The 16,035-nt window shown below is 43.4% G+C and overlaps 1 protein-coding gene across 4 annotated transcripts in view; it reads right to left on the reverse strand.

Annotated features, from left to right (window-relative positions):
• Positions 1-16,035, reverse strand: part of LDAF1 (lipid droplet assembly factor 1) — a 63,768-nt gene that overhangs the window by 24,664 nt on the left and 23,069 nt on the right. For all 4 annotated transcript variants that reach the window (XM_073543027.1, XM_073543026.1, XM_073543025.1 and 1 more), the window contains one exon: positions 5,989-6,130. In XM_073543027.1, the coding sequence (XP_073399128.1) occupies positions 5,989-6,081 (93 nt within the window). In that variant the 5' untranslated portion in view covers positions 6,082-6,130. The remainder of the gene's footprint in view (positions 1-5,988; positions 6,131-16,035) is intronic.

The raw sequence follows: 16,035 nt of genomic DNA on the forward strand, positions 1-16,035 counted from the left end.
GAATGTTTTTACAGGTAATGTGTTACAATTGCAATCAAAATTATTCACCCTCCAGTGCAAATTACGGGAGGCCGATTAGCAAAATTTACAAACTTTCTCCAGTTTGGAATAAGCCAAATCAAAACAAAGAACAATTTTTTATTTCCCATTTTTTGCATACCGCCCCTTCTTTCAAGAGCCATTACCTTTTATTTTTCCCTCTATATAGTTACGGGGGCTTGTTTTTGGTGGCACAACGTGTAGCTTTCAATGACACCATTCATTTTACCATTCAATGTGCTGGAAAACAATATTAGAAAATTCCAAAGTGCGAAAAAAAAATGAAAGTCTACAACTGTATTTTCTGGGGTTTTGTTTCTCTGCTGTTGTAGGACTGATATGTGGACCTGTCTGATTGAGGAGAGTAAATGTAAAATGTGATGTGTACAATGCTTTACTATGACATATATATATATATATATATATATATATATATATATATGTGGGACAACAGCTAGAATTGATGAGACACGGTGTAGTACTGGGTTTTGGCCACTAGATGGAGATATAGGGATAGTGAGAAGAGGAATCTAACAGCAGCTGAAGCTAGGATACGCCAAGTCATGGTGGGCGGAGTTCCGGGGAATAAGGAGGGGAATTCCCAGGAAAGGGGATAAAAGGAAGGAGAGTCCCAGATTTACTCTCTATTAGGGAGCGACAGAGGACAGAAAAGCTCACGCGAAGACAGCAGAGCTCAGGAGAAAACAGGAGAGAGAGACGGATAGTCGGGGGTGGCCCTGACAGGACAGCTGCAGAACGAAGGATGCAGGACAAAGGAGGCCTTCAGTACCGGATGGCTGGACACCGAAGGGGTAGTAAGTGTTGCAGCGGGCAGACTCGGTCGGGGGAAGCGCTGTGGCCGTGGGCCTATCGGCAGCCACAGTGATAGAACCCAGGGGGTCATCGCCAACAGGAGTAGGAGGAGGTGATAGGTACCCGGGCAAATGTGCAGAAGCTGTCGTGTTGCTGTGGATGTCAAAGAAGACACCCAATAAAGTGGACCTGATTGAACGGATTACTGCGTCTGTCTCCAGTCTGTTCCTCAGCCGAAAGGGACCACCCCCCTAGTCGGCACACATACTACACTGTCATTGTGGGGTAAAAATGATTTGACAATAGGTTTCTCCAGCTCCGTATAATTATGGTAATGCCAACAGAGCTACATTAGGGCTTGTTTTTTGCATGTGAGCTTATGTTTTATTTTATTTACCACGAGAGTCCCTCTGATGTTTTGATTGCCACTTACTGTATTTTTTTTGCAGTGTTGCGACAAACTGCAATTCTGGGGTTTCAAATTTTTTTTCTGTCGACTGACTTAATTTTAAATTTTGATAGATCAGACTTTTCTGGATATAGCTATACCACATAGGTTTACTTTTTTCAGCTTTTTTTTATTTCATTATTTTTAATGAAAGAAAATTGTGGAGATTTGAATTCACATATTTTTACATTATTGTTTTAGCCCACTTAGGGAACTTTAACCTGTGATCATCCAATCTCTTGTACTATAACTGCAATACCGTAGTATTAGTCTTCACAGGAAAACTGTTCTGGCATGTCGGGGGAGCCTTCAGTAGGCGGTTGGCTTCTAAGGCAACCCATCGGCCCACCCCATACAATCGCCAGCTTTTAATCTTGCTCTTGAAAATGCCACTGACTGAGATAGGCAGCAACATTCCAGAACTTAACAGCAGAAGGCAGCGCTAAGTTTCACCTGCTGCGGTTAAAAGATGATGGCTGTGTAGCACAGCCATCATCGGTTGGGAAATATGCAAGCTCAGCTCCTGAGCCTGCATAAAAAGAACAGGGACCTAAAATCTGACATAATAGCACATCATATGTCAGGAAAGAACACAGTTGTATTGAGCAGAAAATATCACCTGGGAGGGATATTTGAATATCAATTAAACCCAAATCCCAGTCAATATACAATTAAGCAGACTAAATCTCAACCCCTCAATAGCCGGTCATTGAATATCCTTTACTGTCAACATACTAAGTTTTAATGCCAGTGAGAGGTCAATATCTACCCGTGGAACCTGCCCTTTTAGGGTTTACAGTGGCTTGTGAAAGTATTCACCCCCTTGGCTTTTAAACTATTTTGTTACATTACAACCGGTGTTTAATCAGTTAACAACGCGCCTTTTAACAGTGACATTTAAGGGGCCTTACTCCTCAATGTCGCTTTTTAATGGCGCTGAGAAAAAAGTGAATAGCGCCTCCCCAGCGTCGGAAAATCTCTGGTGTTTCAGTTACGAGGGGTAGCGGAGACCCTGGAGAACAATCAGGGCTGGGTTTTATTTTTCTGTCCTCTGTCATTAATTGAATAACGATGATCACGTTAAAAAAAAAATAAATAAAAGTCCATTTTTAAAATTATTTCTCTCTCCTTTGACAGGATCTAATATGTTAGGGGAGAGAGAAATGAGCCCAGGCCCATCATGGAAACAAAGACACCATTCCTCCTCCGTATGGCGGGCGTATTGAGCAATGGCCAGCACCCAGCAACAATAGGGATTTTTTCTATTGGTTGCTGACTTTTGATCATTGCGATAGAGCCAATCACAGTGATCAAAAGCCTAATATTTGTCATCCCGCTACTCAGATTAATTTTTTTTTCCTTTAGAATTTTTATTTTTTCCTTTCTTTGCCTTTAGCGAGCGTTGGGGTTTGTTCGAAAGTAAAAAAATAAAAATAAAAAAAATAAAAATCACTACAGTTACGTTAGATCTACCAGTGCTAGATTAGGTTATTTTTTGTTTGTTAGGCATTTGTATAAAATAAAACAATAGCCCGCGTACACCCCGCTTTGCTCCAGCAGTTCTGGGTGTGAAACCAAATCTGCTTCTGAAGTAGAACAATATTCAGACAGCAACGACTCCTCTTCCTCCACGTGATTCCACACCCTGATGATAGCGGGGTCAGTCACTGCTGAAGCGCCTGAGGCAGGGCCACGTTCCTCAGTCCCACCTCCATTGTGGTGTCCCGACAATGCATTTTCCCCTTAAATTCCCCCTTTTTCAGCAGCCACTGTAATAAAATTAGATGTCACCAATTTTAGCCCCTTTGAATGTTTTCCAAGTTGTTGTTACCCCAGAAGTCCTACAAATTGCCCACCAAACCACTTTACATGGCCGACAATACAATTCCCAAAAACCCACATCCTTTGATTCCCGTTCATGGGTCCCCACAAATGTCCGTGAAAAAAAACATTTTTCTGGACCCTACCCTCAACATGGGTATATTTTAAAAATTCACTCTCCGTTCCTACTGCGCAATGACTCCAACTACAATTGCCTTAACAAATTGAGAACCCTAATTTCCCTCCGTAAAAGATTCATTTCTAAATTCCTATTCCCCAGAGCAAAATACTGCAGCTGACGAGTCTCTAATGAGTTTTAAGGGCAGTCTGTCAATCGGTCAATTTATTCCTCCAAGCGCGCCAAACACAGTGTCAACTTATACAAAATGTGCGACACCACAACACGGTACACGTGCAGCTTTCTAACTCCTGACGGTAGAGACCACCAAATAAACCCACCAAACTGCCCCCCAGACAATTGGCATTCTGGGTAAAATTACCTGGGAACTACTGACGTCATTTCTTCACCAAGGTTACCACGCATACACTAAAATTTGAGGGGTGTTCCTCAGAACTTACAAATAAAGAAATTATGAAAGTGACAGTGAAAAAAATGCAGATTGTGATTTTTCAAACTTGTGTAGCATTAACTGCATAAAAAACGGTATGAAACTACTCACTACTTTCCTAGATAAATACATTAGAGGGTATAAATCTACAAAAAATACATTTACGGTGGTTTTCTTTTGTTCTTGAACCACACAGACTCTGCAAATATGACAATCTATTCCAAATAGAGCCAAATTTGCATTCCAAAATTCAAATTGTGCTTCTTTCGTTCCGAGCCCTGCTGTTTATCCAAATAGAACTTTTTGTCTAAATGTGGGGTATCGCCGTGCTTATAAGAAAGTGGGTAACAAACTGAGTCCCACTTTTCGGTATTACCTCTTGCAAAACGGAGAAAATTGGGGCTAAATCAAGATTTTAGAGGTGAAATTTTAATTAATTTTTTCCATTACACTTTTAATTCATTCCTGTGAAGCACCGAAAAGGTTAATAAACTTATTGAATGTAGTTTTTGGGCGTGTGAGGGGTATGGATTTTAAAATATTGTCGCTTTTTGGGTATTTTCTGTCATGTAGGCCCCGCAAAGTCACTTCAAATGTGATGTGGTCCCCAAAAAAATGGTTTTGTAAATTTTGCCGGAAAAATTAGAAAAATTGCTGGTCAACCCTTCTAATTTCCTTACAAAAACAAAAATTGTGTTTCAAAAATTGTGCTGATGTAATGTAGACATGCCTGAAATGTTATTTATTAACTATTTTGTGTGACTTAACTTTCTGATTTAAAGGCATAAAAATTTAAACAGTTTGAAAATTGCAAAATTTTCTACATTTTTGACAAATTTACTTTTTTTCCCCAAATAAACGCAAATTATAATCGAGAATATTTTACCACTATCATGAAGCGCAATATGTCACAAAAAAACAATCTCAGAATCACTGGGATACGTTGAAGCGTTCCAAAGTTACTACCACAGAAATTGTGCCCTCAATGTCATTCAGAGTTTTTCTGTCAAATTACATAAGCCATGGTACAGTGTGTTTAATCAGGATGTGTATGTATCAAGAAATTCTCCAAAATAAGCCACAACAGATAATAAATATGCAGTCTGACCGAGCCTTTAGGGCAACATATGCTCCGCTCATACTCAGGAGCTACATGGCTCCTGTGCAGTATCGCACAGGCTTGATATACATGATACTTGTATAAATGAGCTTTGAATACAATGACAAAATCCTCTTCATTTCCACTTACATCTCATAATTGATGTGGTTGTCCGGCCTTAGAGTGATTACAGACTTGTAGCCTATGTGACTGCAGACTTGTGAATCATCACATTGCTCACACTGTGCACTGTGAGAATTCTCCGGTGCCGGGAGCTGCGAGTGCATGACCGTAAGTATGTGATTTGCATACATGGGGTCACGTGCAGACTAGACGTGCACGTCATCGCTCAATGCAACTGTATTGAGTGAGGCCAGACACAGTCTAATTGGAATGTGGCGAAATCGCACACTTGCATTTGCATGACCGCTCACTCCCTGAGCCAACATGATGTGAGGATTCGCAAGTCCGCAGTCCCACATAGGCTGCAAGTCCGCAGTCCCACATAGGCTGCAAGTCCGCAGTCCCACATAGGCTGCAAGTCCGCAGTCCCACATAGGCTGCAAGTCCGCAGTCCCACATAGGCTGCAAGTCCGCAGTCCCACATAGGCTGCAAGTCCGCAGTCCCACATAGGCTGCAAGTCCGCAGTCCCACATAGGCTGCAAGTCCGCAGTCCCACATAGGCTGCAAGTCCGCAGTCCCACATAGGCTGCAAGTCCGCAGTCCCACATAGGCTGCAAGTCCGCAGTCCCACATAGGCTGCAAGTCCGCAGTCCCACATAGGCTGCAAGTCCGCAGTCCCACATAGGCTGCAAGTCCGCAGTCCCACATAGGCTGCAAGTCCGCAGTCCCACATAGGCTGCAAGTCCGCAGTCCCACATAGGCTGCAAGTCCGCAGTCCCACATAGGCTGCAAGTCCGCAGTCCCACATAGGCTGCAAGTCCGCAGTCCCACATAGGCTGCAAGTCCGCAGTCCCACATAGGCTGCAGGTCCGCAGTCCCACATAGGCTGCAAGTCCGCAGTCCCACATAGGCTGCAAGTCCGCAGTCCCACATAGGCTGCAAGTCCGCAGTCCCACATAGGCTACAAGTCTGAAGTCACTCAGTCCAAACAACCCCTTTTAGTTCCTTCTACTGGTCATTGAATGCAAAACATTCATTAAAGTTTCTATAGTCAAAGAAGTAAAAAAAGAAGAACCTTGGAGTTATTATTGACCGTCCCCATGACAGAGGTTATCCGCTTCTGTAGTTCATTCATTTTCTCTCCACATGTAGTTTCTGGACTGGCCATGCCGATTTCTTGACAGTTTCAACAAGTGAGTGTCAAATTGCAGCAATATCTTGAAAGAAAAAGAAAGTGTTTTATGGTAACATTACATTCAGATTTAATACTTTACTATATTTTGTTTCAGAACCATCAGTAACCTAAAACTAAAATATCTGTAACATACATGTTAAATACACGATTCAACAATAGGAAAAATTAATTGGTCGCTGTTGTTTAAACATACGTCACATAAATAAATAGTACGGGTGAATATATAAAACTTTGTAAATATAGCTTATCAGGAAAAAAAAAGCTTCTTTCTGCACTTATGAGCCACTTCTCCTCCCTGCCTACTGAACTCATCATTTACTCCCGAAAAAAAAAGCTCCAATCAGTCTTGTTCAAAAGAAAATGGATTGCATGCTTACTCACAACATGTAGATGACACTTGTTGATCAGGATTGTTGTATTAAGCCGGGGTCACACTAGAGAGGAATATGGACGAGTGAGAGGCGTTAAAAGCACGCATTACACACGGACCAATGATTCTCTATGGGACAGCTCCCATCAGCCATATATTTCTCATCTGTATTCTACGCTCCGTGCGCATGCTGCGATTGTCAGCGTACTGCGCCCGTAATACGCCAATGCAAGTCTATGGGTGCGCTAAAAATACGCATTACACACGGACCAGATGTGTGACTTGTGAGAAATGCGCACCCGGTGTCCTTTAGAAAAGCCGGCAATTCAGTGCGCTATACAGTAAACTCACACTGACAGGTTTTATAACACAAACGAAAGAATAGATATAGACACGTAGAATACATTATAAATATATATATATATATATATATATATACACACACACACGTCATTGAGACACACATATATATATATATTTCACAGAGTTCTGACATAGCAGAATAGCCGCTAATTCAATTGCCGGCTTTTGTCAAATCATTCCCCAACCCGACATGAAATGACACATGGTTTACATACAGTAAACCATTTCATGTTTTTGTTTTTATGTCTTTCATTAGTAATTAGATGAGGGTTGATGTGTAAAATTTGGGAGGTGTAGGTGTAAATGTGTGGGCTCCCGCATTGACAGATTACCGCAGGAGCCCACACATTTATTTACAACGAATTAACCCCTTAAATGAACACCTACACCTCCCAAAATTTTACACATCAACCCTCATCTAATTACTAATGAAAGACATAAAAACAAAAACATGAAATGGTTTACTGTATGTAAACCATGTGTCATTTCATGTCGGGTTGGGGAATGATTTGACAAAAGCCGGCAATTGAATTAGCGGCTATTCTGCTATGTCAGAACTCTGTGAAATATATATATATATGTGTGTCTCAATGACGTGTGTATATATATATATATGCATTCTATGTGTCTATATCTATTCTTTGGTTTGTGTTATAAACCCTGTCATAGGGCTCCATTATATGTCCATTTTGCAAGGCGGCGAGAAAATCTCGGCATACGGATTACATACGGATGCTCACATGCGCAAAATACGCGACCACACCTTGCTTACGGATGACATACGGAGCACTATTTGGGGGTCATTCATCCGTATTACGCCTGTAAACTACGGACCGTATTTTGCGTCGGTTAGTGTGACCCCGGCCTAATGCTGAAATGTGGTGAAGTTGGAAATACAGTGGACACAGAACCCTGGAGTAAGCTACTACTGCTCTCTGTATGTAAGGAGGGGGTGAGAAGCCTGCTGTCTGTATGTAAGGAGGGGGTGAGAAGCCTGCTGTCTGTATATAAGGAGGGGGTGAGAAGCCTGCTGTCTGTATATAAGGAAAAGGTGAGAAGCCTGCTCTCTGTATATAAGGAGGGGGTGAGAAGCCTGCTCTCTGTATATAAGGAGGGGGTGAGAAGCCTGCTCTCTGTATGTAAGGAGGAGGTGAGAAGCCTGCTGTCTGTATATAAGGAGGGGGTGAGAAGCCTGCTCTCTGTATATAAGGAGGGGGTGAGAAGCCTGCTCTCTGTATATAAGGAGGGGGTGAGAAGCCTGCTCTCTGTATATAAGGAGGGGGTGAGAAGCCTGCTCTCTGTATATAAGGAGGGGGTGAGAAGCCTGCTCTCTGTATATAAGGAGGGGGTGAGAAGCCTGCTCTCTGTATATAAGGAGGGGGTGAGAAGCCTGCTCTCTGTATATAAGGAGGAGGCGAGAAGCCTGCTGTCTGTATATAAGGAGGGGGTGAGAAGCCTGCTGTCTGTATATAAGGAGGGGGTGAGAAGCCTGCTCTCTGTATATAAGGAGGAGGCGAGAAGCCTGCTGTCTGTATATAAGGAGGGGGTGAGAAGCCTGCTCTCTGTATATAAGGAGGGGGTGAGAAGCCTGCTGTCTGTATATAAGGAAAAGGTGAGAAGCCTGCTCTCTGTATATAAGGAGGGGGTGAGAAGCCTGCTCTCTGTATATAAGGAGGGGGTGAGAAGCCTGCTCTCTGTATGTAAGGAGGAGGTGAGAAGCCTGCTGTCTGTATATAAGGAGGGGGTGAGAAGCCTGCTCTCTGTATATAAGGAGGGGGTGAGAAGCCTGCTCTCTGTATATAAGGAGGGGGTGAGAAGCCTGCTCTCTGTATATAAGGAGGGGGTGAGAAGCCTGCTCTCTGTATATAAGGAGGGGGTGAGAAGCCTGCTCTCTGTATATAAGGAGGGGGCGAGAAGCCTGCTCTCTGTATATAAGGAGGGGGCGAGAAGCCTGCTCTCTGTATATAAGGAGGAGGCGAGAAGCCTGCTGTCTGTATGTAAGGAGGGGGTGAGAAGCCTGCTCTCTGTATATAAGGAGGGGGTGAGAAGCCTGCTCTCTGTATATAAGGAGGGGGTGAGAAGCCTGCTCTCTGTATATAAGGAGGGGGTGAGAAGCCTGCTCTCTGTGTATAAGGAGGAGGCGAGAAGCCTGCTGTCTGTATATAAGGAGGGGGTGAGAAGCCTGCTGTCTGTATATAAGGAGGGGGCGAGAAGCCTGCTCTCTGTATATAAGGAGGAGGCGAGAAGCCTGCTGTCTGTATATAAGGAGGGGGTGAGAAGCCTGCTCTCTGTATATAAGGAGGGGGTGAGAAGCCTGCTGTCTGTATGTAAGGAGGGAGTGAGAAGCCTGCTGTCTGTATGTAAGGAGGGAGTGAGAAGCCTGCTGTCTGTATGTAAGGAGGGAGTGAGAAGCCTGCTGTCTGTATATAAGGAGGGGGTGAGAAGCCTGCTCTGTATATAAGGAGGGGGCGAGAAACCTGCTGTCTGTATATAAGGAGGGGGCGAGAAACCTGCAGTCTGTATATAAGGAGGGGGCGAGAAACCTGCTGTCTGTATATAAGGAGGAGGCGAGAAGCCTGCTGTCTGTATATAAGGAGGGGGTGAGAAGCCTGCTCTCTGTATATAAGGAGGAGGTGAGAAGCCTGCTCTCTGTATATAAGGAGGAGGTGAGAAGCCTGCTGTCTGTATATAAGGAGGGGGTGAGAAGCCTGCTGTCTGTGTATAAGGAGGAGGTGAGAAGCCTGCTGTCTGTATATAAGGAGGGAGTGAGAAGCCTGCTGTCTGTATATAAGGAGGAGGTGAGAAGCCTGCTGTCTGTATATAAGGAGGAGGTGAGAAGCCTGCTGTCTGTGTATAAGGAGGGGGTGAGAAGCCTGATGTCTGTATATAAGGAGGAGGTGAGAAGCTTGCTCTCTGTATATAAGGAGGAGGTGAGAAGCCTGCTCTCTGTATATAAGGATTGGGTGAGAAGCCTGCTCTCTGTATATAAGGAGGGGGTGAGAAGCCTGCTCTCTGTATATAAGGAGGGAGTGAGAAGCCTGCTGTCTGTATATAAGGAGGAGGTGAGAAGCCTGCTGTCTGTATATAAGGAGGAGGTGAGAAGCCTGCTGTCTGTATGTAAGGAGGAGGTGAGAAGCCTGCTGTCTGTATGTAAGGAGGAGGTGAGAAGCCTGCTGTCTGTATGTAAGGAGGAGGTGAGAAGCCTGCTGTCTGTATGTAAGGAGGAGGTGAGAAGCCTGCTGTCTGTATATAAGGAGGGGGTGAGAAGCCTGCTGTCTGTATGTAAGGAGGGAGTGAGAAGCCTGCTATCTGCATATAAGGAGGGGGTGAGAAGCCTGCACTCTGTATATAAGGAGGAGGTGAGAAGCCTGCTCTCTGTATATAAGGAGGAGGTGAGAAGCCTGCTGTCTGTATATAAGGAGGGGGTGAGAAGCCTGCTGTCTGTATATAAGGAGGGGGTGAGAAGCCTGCTGTCTGTATATAAGGAGGGGGTGAGAAGCCTGCTGTCTGTATATAAGGAGGGGGTGAGAAGCCTGCTGTCTGTATATAAGGAGGGAGTGAGAAGCCTGCTGTCTGTATATAAGGAGGAGGTGAGAAGCCTGCTCTCTGTATATAAGGATTGGGTGAGAAGCCTGCTCTCTGTATATAAGGATTGGGTGAGAAGCCTGTTCTCTGTATATCAGGAGGAGGTGAGAAGCCTGTTCTGTATATAAGGAGGAGGTGAGGAGCCTGCTGTCTGTATATAAGGAGGAGGTGAGAAGCCTGCTGTCTGTATGTAAGGAGGAGGTGAGAAACCTGCTGTCTGTATGTAAGGAGGAGGTGAGAAGCCTGCTGTCTGTATGTAAGGAGGAGGTGAGAAGCCTGCTGTCTGTATGTAAGGAGGGGGTGAGAAGCCTGCACTCTGTATATAAGGAGGGGGTGAGAATCCTGCTCTCTGTATATAAGGAGGGGGTGAGAAGCCTGCTGTCTGTATATAAGGAGGAGGTGAGAAGCCTGCTGTCTGTATATAAGGAGGAGGTGAGAAGCCTGCTGTCTGTATATAAGGAGGGGGTGAGAAGCCTGCTGTCTGTATATAAGGAGGGGGTGAGAAGCCTGCTGTCTGTATATAAGGAGGGGGTGAGAAGCCTGCTGTCTGTATATAAGGAGGGGGTGAGAAGCCTGCTGTCTGTATATAAGGAGGGGGTGAGAAGCCTGCTGTCTGTATATAAGGAGGGGGTGAGAAGCCTGCTGTCTGTATATAAGGAGGGGGTGAGAAGCCTGCTGTCTGTATATAAGGAGGGGGTGAGAAGCCTGCTGTCTGTATATAAGGAGGAGGTGAGAAGCCTGCTGTCTGTATATAAGGAGGAGGTGAGAAGCCTGCTGTCTGTATATAAGGAGGAGGTGAGAAGCCTGCTGTCTGTATATAAGGAGGGGGTGAGAAGCCTGCTGTCTGTATATAAGGAGGAGGTGAGAAGCCTGCTGTCTGTATATAAGGAGGGGGTGAGAAGCCTGCTGTCTGTATATAAGGAGGAGGTGAGAAGCCTGCTGTCTGTATATAAGGAGGGGGTGAGAAGCCTGCTGTCTGTATATAAGGAGGGGGTGAGAAGCCTGCTGTCTGTATATAAGGAGGGGGTGAGAAGCCTGCTGTCTGTATATAAGGAGGGGGTGAGAAGCCTGCTGTCTGTATATACTGTAAGGTGTGCATGATACAACTGATCTGCATATAATAGGGGATTGGAAGCCTCATGTCTGCATATAGGAGGGGTGAGTGATAGAACCGCACCTATCAGGCATTCATGATGAGACCCGTTTATAGGTCATAAATGCCTGAGAAGGGCATAACCCTTTAACCCTTTTCTATTTCTTATCTAATCTAAGGGACCAAGATCTGTTGAGTTTGGTTGTGTGCATGTAGGGGCTTGGCCGACTTACGGTAAATTGGTGGGGAACGTCTGTGATTTTTGGTCCAATTGTCTAGAAAGAATAAAACGGAAGTTGGCACTGCAGAATCACAAGAGACATCCGCTACCTGCCCTGTCTGACAGCTAGGGCATGCTCACTGTCGCCATTAAAGACTGTGCGTGTGGGGGGGATATTACTGCCTGCGAGCGCCGGTGGTATGTGATAAGCAGAGCCAAGTCATTCATTAATATTATTGGAGGTAGGGGAGCACAAATAATGGGTGAAAAATCATGGTTAGGCCGGGATCACACATGTGAGGAATACGGCAGAGTCTCGCACATTAAGAGAAATCTATGTATAGAGAAATCACGATCTCCTATGAACGCCAGATTTGGGCCGGCATTCACAGGAGGATCGAAATGACAGGCACGGGGGTCAAGAGCAGTCCTCGGCTGTCATGTCAACCCATCAACACCCCGCGATCGTGTCACCAGCATGCCGATGGGCATGTGGAGTGACACGTCCCTTTTGACGCGTATTAGTGTCGCTGCGAGAGATTGACAGTAAGATTTAACAGGTTAAGAGCCGCGGGGGAGCGCCACTCCACCAAGAGCTGTTTAAAGGCACATGATGGCTGACTAAATCTGCCATCATCTGCAGGACCGGCGTGTGAGCCCACATCAAAGTGAGAGAAAAGACACATAAAATACATGAACATCATATATTGCGAAGGGGGTAAAGCGTTTCGGGGTCAATTTTCCTGAATATTGAAGACCCCTTTAAGTCATGTATTTGCGGCCATCTGTGAAGTACATTTCCATGTTACCACCTTAACATTTCCTTGACCCATATTGTACCTCTTATTTTATAAGGTGCAGCCCAGAGGTTTATCTCTGGCTGTTTCATGGCGGCAACACATGACGGCATAAAGGATGACTAAAGGATAATAAAACAGATCTGTGAGGACTTTCATGGATGCACACATTCTACGCTAAAAATGGTAACGCTACATAGAAAAAAAGAATCTAACTAATCAAACCCCTTTAACAATGACATATAGAAAAAGGGAGAAAATATATAATTTCAATCTAAGTGCTCCTAATAATGCATCTACCATGAGAATATCACACCTGGGATGGCCGGGAGCCTCTTCAGGAGTCCAGAACACCTTCCGCCTACGTGTGCTGACATATAATGTATAGGGTAGGGCTCAGCAGGCACTTTTCTATCGTTAATTGCTGGGCCATTAGTAGCTTTGTACAGACCCCCCCACTGAAACACAGCAGGGTTTATATAGAGAAATCTATACAGGCAATATTAATTACATAGAAACACCGCCACCGGCTTCCGGTTCTCCCCGTACATTGTGGATAGTCATCAGTCATCTCGATAGAAGATAACTATAGTACACTACCCGTAGAATAAAGAGCCGGTGTCTGAGTAATAATACTAAAGCCTATCCGTCCAAAATCATAACAATACTAAACTAATGCAATATTGAAAAACTTTTGTACTTTCCTCCCCTTCTTCCAAGTGCTATCATTTTTTCATTTTATGGCAATACCAGGGCTTATTTTTGATGAGCTGTAGTTTTGAATGACACCGTTCATTTGTAAGGCCTCGTTCACACGTCACCGGTTCTGTGTTTTGGAGACACTCCTGGTTTTGGCAATTAAATACTGAAAAACTGTTAAAAAATACTGATGTGTAAATAAAGCCTAAAGCACATGGCTTTTAGAGCAATAAATCAAATGTGAATTTGCTACACAAGAAATCCTACCAACGTGATTACTTTACGTGAAAACCTTAGTCTTAAAAATACAGATTCAGGGGCTTAATAAAGATTTTACATTGGGACTTAAAGGGTTTTCCAGATTTTAGAAAACATCCAACTATTTTATTTTTTATTTTTTTAACAAATGCTTTACTCACCCTCCCCAGGTCCTGCGCGGATCTCAGCAGTTCTACCCAGCTAAACATCATGTCTGGAATGCTATCTACGTGACGTCAATGCTGCAGACAATACAGACACTGGAATGTCGGAGACTCAGTGCTGGACCCGAGCACGCCATGACGATCCTCCTGTGAAAGCCAGAATTTAGCTGGCGTTCATACTGCTATGTATAGCACAAGCAATCAGATGATCGCAGATTCAAGTCCCCTAAGGCAGGGTTCCCCAACTCTGGACCTCAAGGCCCACCTACAGGTCAAGTTTTCAGGATTTCCTTAGTATTGCCCAGGTGATAATTGCATCACCTGTACAATACAAGGAAAATCCTGAAAACATGATCTGTTGGTGGGCCTTGAGGACCGGAGTTGGGGAACCCTGCCCTAAGGGGACTAACAAAAACAAAAAAATAAATTTAAAAAAATAAATAAAACAATTGAATAAAAATACAAAGATTTGGTATCACTGCATTCGGAAAAGTGCGATCAAAATATAAAATAAATTAATCCGATGAGTACACGGCATAGCGGAAAATGTCAAACACATGTTAGGCGCTAGTCTTTACCCATTGCATATAAAAAAATGTGAAGACTAGCAGCTTTTAACAGAAGAATCCTCTGATGGACATTACGCATTTTCCTCACACAGTATCATATTCTGAAAAATAAAAACTTTACGGGCCTAGGAAAATGTAGGCAAAAGCAAATTACGGTATTTATTTTATTATAATTTTTTTTTTTTTTTTTTACAAATTTCTGATTTTTTTTTCACCACTCAATAAAAAGAAAATACTACACATTAGTTTGGTATCTGCGTACTCGTACCGACCTGGGGAACCATATTTCCAGGTCAGTTTTACTATATAGTGAACATGGTAAGTAACAAAAAAAAAAAAAAAAATTGTGTAATTGCACTTTTTTTTTTGCAATTTCAACTCGCTTGGAATTATGCTTTCCAGTGCATCAGATGATACAATGAATGACGTCATTCAAAAAATACAACTTGTCCCGCAAAAAACAAGTCCTCATACGGTTATTTGGACGAAAAAACAGAAAAATCAAAAACATGGAAAATCAGTTGGGGTGAAGGGGTTAATGTGAACTTGACATTTCAGGTAACATTTCAGAATAAGCTCGTGTGCGTGTATATATGAGAAATAACACTAATTCTGCCCATTATATGACTTGTATTTTTCACCATTTTGCCCACTGTAGGCTCTCTTTGATTTTCATTTGTTTATGAACTGGGGTGTGGGGGTGAAGACTATTTGCTACGATATCTCCTACACATAGAACGCACGGTGAAATGGATTCTTGCAGCAGCTTTAAATTCAATATGCAGCAGTACTGAGCTGTGTGGCTGTGAATACAGCGCTGAAGTGACGCTTGAAGCTGCAGCTGGGTCAGCCAGTGTCTGCCTGAGTCTCATGGTTTTCAGTGATCCGCATTCGTTTTCGTCACAGAATATAATTGCAGTTTTTACTCGAGGGATGAGTAGCTTATGTGTGAAGAAGAAAAAGTGTAAAATTTTCTGATAAGACATATTATAGTTTCTCATATTCTGCACTATTGTTTTCTGCAAATTTTGCTGAAATGACAGTGACCACTTAAACTTTACATTGATTTTCCAGTATAATAAACGGTGTACGTGTCACTTTAACTTGTAAGGAAGGAGAGAAGCACGTCATCTGGTAGATGTTACATTTTCACAGCTGTCAAATAGCACTTACTACAAATCAGCATGAAATGCTTTAAACGGAGCAAAATACTAATGTCATAGTATCTAGAAGTGTGCAGGTTAATTGTAACCTGGAAATGATTAACTCACGGATAATGGATGAATAGCAATGCTTCTCTCTTGGTGGGAGTTGCTATAATCTTTAAATTCAAAAATTAAATAAGCAATTTCCATGGCAACAATGATGATTAAGATACGGTACTTCAAGCATCAACCCACACTAATTGTGTACAGTCGAAGGCATGTATTAGAACCCTCCCCTAATGTGTAGAATACCAGATTAGGGTATGCTGGTTTATGGATGAGGTGAGAGACCCTTATTTGGGGCAGTACCAGACACAAGGGAAGCCAAGAGAAGCACGGCTGGCAGTGAACCCCGGAGAAAAGTGCTAACCACAGGCAAGCCAAAAAGTCCTTACTCCAATATCACTGCTCTCCATCACAAAGGGACATAGGAACGATCAACCGGTGACAGGTAACATGTCACTTCCAATCCCACAGCTAGTTTCACCTTAGCTTCGATCAACTCCAGGGAACGTTATAGAAGTAGTCAGTGACATATTGTCCATGTCAGACTCCTACATTTTCAAGTTTTCCAAAATTAAAAAGGGAATCTGTCAGTAGAGTT

This window comes from Dendrobates tinctorius, unplaced genomic scaffold (genome assembly GCF_039654945.1).
Source record: "Dendrobates tinctorius isolate UK_male_01 unplaced genomic scaffold, ASM3965494v1 ptg000129l, whole genome shotgun sequence".
NCBI lineage: Eukaryota > Metazoa > Chordata > Amphibia > Anura > Dendrobatidae > Dendrobates > Dendrobates tinctorius.